At 46.3% G+C, this 8,021-nt stretch overlaps 1 protein-coding gene across 1 annotated transcript; it reads left to right on the top strand.

The window, feature by feature from the left end:
• Positions 1-326: 326 nt before the first annotated feature.
• LAESUDRAFT_718389 (uncharacterized protein) lies at positions 327-768 on the top strand (the record flags this gene model as incomplete). Its single annotated transcript, XM_040907423.1, has 2 exons — positions 327-524; positions 577-768. 2 exons carry the CDS (start codon positions 327-329, stop codon positions 766-768), a joined length of 390 nt encoding a protein of 129 aa, XP_040757728.1.
• Positions 769-8,021: the final 7,253 nt, after the last annotated feature.

The raw sequence follows: 8,021 nt of genomic DNA, 5'->3' as shown, positions 1-8,021 counted from the left end.
TTGTGGGATGGCTGCCAATTGTAGGTCTTATTTGTGGTCTCCACATTATGTCACTTATTGAGGGTTAACAGGTGCCTGAAGATTCAGCAGAAGATGGAAAAACAGGTTTTGTCAATTTTAAGAGAGTAGTCTGGCATCAGGCATTTCTTAAGTTTATTGAGACATTTGCCAAGTTCTCAAAAACTGGTTTCCCTCATCCCTTGGACACTCTCATGAAGATGTACCCATTCATATTTATACTCTCTGCTGACTATGAGGAACAGTGTGTATTTGTGATTCATTTTAGACTCCATTTCAGACTCTGATATATCTTTATCAGATGCATGATGGCTTTAATTCGTGGGATGAACAGCCGCTGTTGCTGTCCAATCTGTTTAGTGCCTACTGAAAAGCTGATGGACCTGCATCTTGATTTTCCTCTTCGCACTGCTGCAGATTCAAGAGCTATTGTTAAAGCAGCACAAACCATGAAGCGAGAGGAGGCAAATGAGCTTCTCAAGATATATGGTCTACGCCCAGTTGAAGTAAGTAATTTGGTTAAAGATCATTTGAATAGATGCTCATAAATTGATAAAGAATGTTTTCTGGAACATTGCTAACACTGATGTGCATCAAGCACTATCATTTGATCGCCTGCATGCATATCATCTTGGCCTATTTGGTGACCATCTCTTTGCTGAGGTCTTGCAAATGCTAGGAGGACTTGGACGAAATGCAGCAAGCCAGGCAGATCAACAGTATGAATATTTCATTGATATATGTTATTGATCTAATTATATATCTGCTTCAGGATAGACAAGATTCCACGATGGTGCAATTTAAATCACTTCAGCCAAATGATGAAGTTTGGGTTTAGCGATGGCACCAAGTATGAAGATATGTCTAAGGTGATCAGCATGTCTCTTGGATTGTATGATATAATTAATGGCCCTGCAATAGGTTGTAATGTTTGCAACACACAATGTGCTGGCCTCTCGCTCTGACTCATCTGGATATCACCTCCTACGCTGTATTCAAAGCTATCTCGAGCTTGATCCATACCTATCATTGAAGGTGCATACAACAGAGACAATTACAGCAGGCAGCCAGGAGCTATTGCACTTTTCAGATTGCCTCAAGGTTAGTCACAATGGTCAAATAGCATATTATTATGCTAACAATGCTGCCTTGATAGAATTACTACACCAAATTTCCAACAAAAAACTGGAATTTTCCCAAAATCCATACACACAAGCATGCTTTTGCAGATATTCTTGTCAAGGGTGTAATCTGGAACTACAGCACAATGTTACGGTAACACCGGACAAGAGATCAAAAAAGACTAAAAAGGGACAGTCACGTGGAACGTGCTGCCCTGATCCCCCTGATCCCAAAAGTATCCCCCTGAACCCTATGTGGTGCAAGAGCCTGTTGACTTACTGGTCGATGTGGCAGACACAGGAAAGGGTTAGAGATATATGAAGGAGCTGGTGAGCTCAGTGAGTGCTACAGGTAGTAGACGAGGAGAAACAATCTGAGGTTTCGTCCCCTACATGGCTGGTCTTATATACACGTACAGCGGGCTATCTTACCTAAGCTACCTATCTACGGGTATAAGCAAATGGCCGTACGTGAAACAATAGGATGTCCGGAAGTAGAACAATAAGTGGGAAGATCGATGGTTGCTGCAGTAATGCGTGTGCACATCGTGCCTATCTTGGTTTCCCTTTTGTTCTCCGGTGTGAACATCGTACCTATCTAGGTTTCTGGCTAAACTAATAGGAAGCGGAAGGCCGATGCATAACAATAGTCCTTGTTCCCTTTGTTCCCAAATGGGTGCCTCTATTGTATCCTGGAATAGACAGGTCTGACCGTATCATCCACGGGTCTGGACCATAACATGTGATGTGGACTATCACCTGATCTTTACGCGTTGCGTCTGTGGCTGAGTGGTGTGAGATATTGGTGAAGCACGTGATCTGTGGTGTGAGAAAAGTCACGTGCGGACTTTGTGGTGAAAATCTGTGACACTACCCCCCTCTCAAGGCTCATTGTCCCGAGGAGCCAAAACCTTTATTACCCCTTCTAGTTGCTCGCAACGGTTGGTAGCTTCGGGAGGGAAGCCCTTCTGCATAATACTCGAAGATTATTTGGGCTATTCTATCTCCCGGCTTGACCGAAAATACGAAATCCGTTGTGTTGATTAGTACGACCTTGAGTTCCCCAGTGTAATCTGGATCGATGACTCCTGCGCCCACGTCAATTCCTCATGCAGCCAGTCCGCTGGTGGAGCTATTTGTGTATAGGTATGTTTGGGAGGGTCAATCACGACTCCCGTTCCTACCACAGCTCGTGAATGCGGGGGGATTTCATGTGTTTCTGCTGCATAAATATCCCATCCTGCTGCTTCATTTGAGGGTTTTTTCAGTGATTTGGCGAGATCTGTCATCTTATGATATAGGAAGAACTCGTCTGGATGGTCGGACATGTTGATTCGGTGTGTGGAGATCAGTGCAACTTCATATGAGGATAATTCGAAGCGTTTTCCACTAAAAGTGATGACCCTGATTGGTGCTTTGGCTGCATCTGGGTGTTGCTGGTGGAATTCTTGAAGAAGTTCGTCGGCGTTGGTAAGATTTGTTCGGGGTTCCCATGTATCGTCGGAATGGTCATAGCCTTTCCATTTGATGAGGTATTGGACCCTTCCCCTTACGACCTTAGAGTCTAGTATTTCTTCAACTTCGAATTCTGGTTCTCCTTCGATTTCTACAGCTGGGGGCTTTGGGGGTTCACGGTTTGCGACGGTGTCTTGATGGTACATGATTAACTTGCTAGCATGGAAGACCGGGTGGACCTTCATTTGCTTAGGCAGTTCCAGTTTGAATGTGACTGAGCCTAGCTTCTGAAGTACTTTGTAAGGTCCGAAGTTTTGTGTGCCTAGCTTCGCAGACTTGACTTTTACTCTGAGATCCTTTCCCTTGAGTAGTACCAGGTCTCCGACTTTGAATGGGACTTCTCCCTTTTTCTCGTCGAAGTACCATTTCATCTGTGAAGCCGAAACTTCCAATGCTGCCTTTGCCTGTTCCTGCACCTCGGATCGGTGGGCGAATAGATGTTCCAATCAGGGATGACATATTGATTCGTGTACGTCTGGTGCCATTTTTGGATGTCGGCCATATTCGACAAAGAATGGGGAAAGTGCGGTGGATTCATGGGTCTGGTTGTTGTATGAAAATTCTGCTGTTGGCAGGTAGTAGATCCAATCATTCTATCTGTGGTTACAGTACATTCGTAGGTACTGTTCCAACACCTGATTAACCCTTTCTGTCTGACCGTCTGTCTGGGGGTGATATGCAGTGGACATTGTTGACTTTATACTGAGCTTCTGACAGAACTCCTGAAATAGTTTGCTCACAAATTGAGTACCTCTGTCTGAGATAATCTGGCATGGCAATCCATGGAGTTTGAAGACTTCATTATAGAATACGTTAGCGACTTGCGATGAAGTGACTGTATCGTCCGTCACATAAAAGTGTGCTCGTTTCGTGAGTCTGTCCACGACGACAAGTATTGCCGTCTTCTTTTCTCCCCTAAAGTCCATGGCTGGAGGAAGTTGTGTGATGAGATCCACTGTGACGATTTCCCATGGTTCTCCTGGTACCTCGTTTGGTTGTAGTAGTCTGTATGGTTTTTCTCTTGAGTACTTGTTACGTTGACAACTGTCGCAACCTTGTACATATTGTTTAACAGTTACAGACATTCCTGGCCACCAATAGTTCTGAGTGATAAGCTCCAATGTCTTGAACCTGCCGGGGTGTCCAGCTGGTAAGGTGTCATGATGGAGTTTTATTAGGTCAAGGCGTAGCTGTTGATCCTTGGGGACATAAACCTTTCCGCGATGGAGCAGCAGTCCGTGCTCAAAGTTCCATTCTGCGAGGTTTTTCCCAAATTCGCGCTGTCCTGTAGTCAAAAGCGCACGATAATCTTTGGTCATCGTGTCATCTGTGAGTGCCTTCTTGATCCTTTCCAGTAGTTGAGCATCATCAACTTCAGATGCGTGAGCGGGTCGAATCACATTGATAGCAAAAAATTCAGGTTTGAATAGCATTTGGTTCGAATTGTTGCTGTCTACCCCCCTCTCATGGTCTGGCCTCCTGGACAGAGGATCGGCATGTAGCATAGTCTTTCCAGGTCGGTGACTAAGTATGAAATTAAATCTTGTGAGGAATAATGACCAGTGCGCTTGGCGCCGGGATAATTTTTGTGCCTGGTGGAAGTATTTAAGGTTGAGATGGTCTGACCAAATCTCAATGGGTTCTGGGTGTCCTTCTAAATAGTGCCGGTATTCTTCTAGTGCCCGAATGATAGCAAGCATCTCCTTGTCATAAATCTCATAGTTCCGCTCATGTTCATTGAGTGACTTAGAGTAGTATGCGACTGGATGCCATAGCTTGTCTTCTCCCAGTTGTTTGAGTACTGCAGCAGTTGCGTAGTCTGAGGAGTCTGTCTCTAGACAGTATGGCACAGTGTCGTTGGGGAGTTGTAAGATTGGGGCTGAGGTAAACACTGTTTTGAGTGCATTGAAGGCTTGGTCTTGCTCTTCCTTCCATTGCCAGGGCACGTCCTTACAGGTGAGAAGCGTTAAAGGTCATGCGAGTTTCGCAAAGTCCTTTATAAATCGCCTGTAGAAATTCACGAATCCTAAAAAGGCCTGTACTTGTTTGACCTTTGTCAGTGCGGGCCAGCCAAGTACACCTTCGATTTTAGCAGGGTCCATCTGTACTGAGTTCTTGCTGATGATCATGCCAAGATACTCAATTGAGGACTATTCAAAAAAGCAGTTCTCCAGTTTGGCATACAAGTCATTGTCCCAGAGGCACTGTAGAACTGCTTTCACTAGTCGTCGGTGTTCATCGAGATCGTCCGTAAATATGAGGATATCGTCTAAGTAGACTACCACCTTTCCAGTACGAATTAAGTCTTCGAGGACTGTATTCATCATTGTTTGGAAGGTGCTAGGAGCATTGCAGAAACTGAAGTACATTACGGTGGGTTCGAAGAGGCCACGATGTGTGATGAAGGCAGCTTTTTCTTCGTCTCCTTCCCTAATCCTTATGTTGTTGAACCCCCATCTCAGGTCAAGCTTCGTAAATATACTAGCATGTGAGAGTCTGTCAATGAGGTCCGAAATACGTGGGATTGGGAACTTGTTCTTCTTTGTGACTGCATTGAGGTTCCTGTAGTCTTGTACGAGCCTCAGTGATCCGTCTTTCTTTTTGACAAAGAAAACGGGTGCTGCGGTTGGACTCCTTGATCTCTTGATGTAACCCTTGGCTAACTCTTGGTCTATCCACATGTCGAGCGAATTTCTTTCCTGTAGGTTCATAGTGGAAAACTTTGCCGGGCGTGGTAACGATGCCTCTGGAACAAGTTCGATTAGATGATCGTAGGGCTTTCTTGTGGGCATTCATTCCGATTGCTTCTTGGAGAACACGTCGCCATACTCGTGGAAGTGCTTGGGGACATAGGCTGACCAGTAGTCTTTGTCCTGTTCTCCTTTTTGTGGCGCTCTATCCTGATTCCTCTTGGTGTCAAGACCCATAATGAGTGATGCTACGGCCTGTGCATCAGGGTCTTCTGATAATGACACCCATCTGATGAAGCTGTCCATGTCGTTCCAGTTGTCACCTAACTCCTGGGAACCGATGAACTCCATCAGGTCTTCGATGTGGGGGATGTTTGTGTCTTCCAGGTCCTCCTCCTGGATTGCTACCTGTGAGTGTGTGCATCTTTGTGGGCACCGGGTGAAATCGACTGTGAGTTTTCCCCAATCCACTTCGGGATTATGCTCCTTGAGGAAACTCATGCCTAGTATAACATCTTTATGTCCTATATCGGTGACCAAAAGGCTTTGCCTGCTTGTGTGGTTTCTGATGGTTATACTTAGAAGAACCCTTTTCTTGATGGTTCCACCCTTGTTGTGAGATGCATCTGCGTTGTAAACCCTGATCTCCTTCTCGAGTGAGATCGTAGCGAGATTCAACTGATCAACCAGCTGTGGGTTGATGTAGCAAGAATATGCTCCTGAGTCGAGGAGCGCCTCAGTCTGGACTTCCCTTACTCCCTGTTTGAGGTGGACAGGTAAATCGATCGCGTGTTTTGACGAACCAGTAGATGCGATGTATAAAAAACTTGATACTGGTACATGCGAGAGCGAGTAGGTACTATTACAGTGTCTATGGTAACTCTGGCCAGACCTCAGAGAACCCGCCGAAGAAAATCCTCATCATCTTCTACCTCCATGATCCTAGCTGCTTCGACAGCTGGTTCCGGTTCTGCCTCCTTTTCCTTTTCCTTTGCGTCGTAGCTGGCGATGAAAGCACGGACTGCTTCATATCTCACCTTGCTGTCGTCGGAGATGTCTGAGGCCGTGTTTGAAGAAATTGCCCTTGTTGCTTGGCCCCGCTTCGGCATTTCGAATTTGCCTTTGTACTTGGGGTCGGGGCATCGCTGTTTAAAAACGAAGGGGTGTTTCCCACATCGTACACACAGCTTCTTCTCCAGCCATCCTTCTTGCTCCTTGGTGAGGGTGGATACTCGATCCACGACCATTGCGTTGGGGTCTCTTGGGGCCCATGGTGCCGATGATGATGATGATGTTGTAACTGTTCTGCGTTGTCCTGCCTTGTCGGCTCTGAACTTGGACTCTAATTGAAGACATAGGTCAAGATATTCTGGCCATGTGATGGGGTCAGAAATTCCTAGACTGTCTCGTGTGACCATTGCCTGGCGTACATCCTTGCTTCGGTGTTCAGTGATGTAACCGATGAGTGCAGTGTGCCCTAAGTTGGTCTTAGTGGCCCATTGGCAGAACTGTTCTGCAAAGGATACCATTGTGGGATACGTTTTGCCGCAGATATCCTTCAAATGCTGCTGCGCATCCTTGTCCAGGTCGAGGGTTCTGTAGTTTACTTTGAGAATGTTGACGAAGTCTTCCCATGTGCCAAGTGCCTGCCATGCTGCTGCTCTGGTCGCATATTCGGACATGTATGTGAATGCGCCACCTTCCAAATGCAGCAGGGCCGTGGTGATCTTGTGCTCGTCGTCATTGATCTCATTCCACCGCATCCATATACCGAGTTGTTGGAGCCAATCCTCCAGACTTCCTTTGCCCGAGTAGTGTGGAGGCTCAGCAATTTTGATGCGGGGTTTGTGTGATTGGACCGTGCTGGACGTTTGACCTTGCATTACAGTGACGCCGCTTGCTTTGAGCAAAGCTAGCTCATGTCGCAGCTTGACGTTAGCTGCCTTGATTTCCATCATTTCTTTGCCTGTATCGAGCATTGCCGCCTGGGTTCCTGTGAGCTCATCATTCAAAACTGTCATATGCGCATCCTGTGCAAGGATCCTATCCTTGAGCTTTCCGATCTCCATCTTGAGCATTCCCTCCTTGAGTCGGTGTTTGCTCTTGTTGTTTTGGATTAGTGACTCGAAGGCTTTCTTGTGCTCGTACATCTTGTTTTCAAGCACATTGTAGACCTTGGCAACTTCAGTACTGACCGTGAGCTTCATTGCGACAATAACCCATTCGCGGATGTGGTCCAGGACGTTTCCGGGAGCAGACTGTCTGAGCGCATCTTCTAGATGCTTGAACTGGTGCCCATCGAATTCCCAGATGGGGGGAACATAGGTGGATAAGAGTGATGGGGTTGGGGACGCTGGTCCTCCAACTTGCGATGCAGAATCCTGCGGTCCTAGTGCAGGTTCTGGTGAATTGCGCTGTGAGGCGCGTGGGGTGCTTCTGTCATGTGCTGACTCAACGTTTGTATGCAGAATGTCATCCATTCTTTGCCTGAACATGGATGCGTATGCACGATCGACTCCTTCCATTGTGATATAGATGTAGTTAAACTAATTGAAAATGAAGCCTAGGTACTGCTTGTCCTTGACTTTTCCAATCTCCCTGATGATCTCGTCTAACCTCTGCTGCTTCCCTATCTCCTTGAAGTTGATCCTTCCTATTTCTAGGCAGCATGTGTTGA

Source organism: Laetiporus sulphureus, assembly GCF_001632365.1.
Source record: "Laetiporus sulphureus 93-53 unplaced genomic scaffold LAESUscaffold_98, whole genome shotgun sequence".
In the NCBI taxonomy this organism is placed as follows: Eukaryota; Fungi; Basidiomycota; class Agaricomycetes; order Polyporales; family Laetiporaceae; genus Laetiporus; species Laetiporus sulphureus.
The sequence above is the reverse complement of the archived record's forward strand: the minus strand, read 5'-3'. Positions and strand labels throughout refer to the sequence as shown.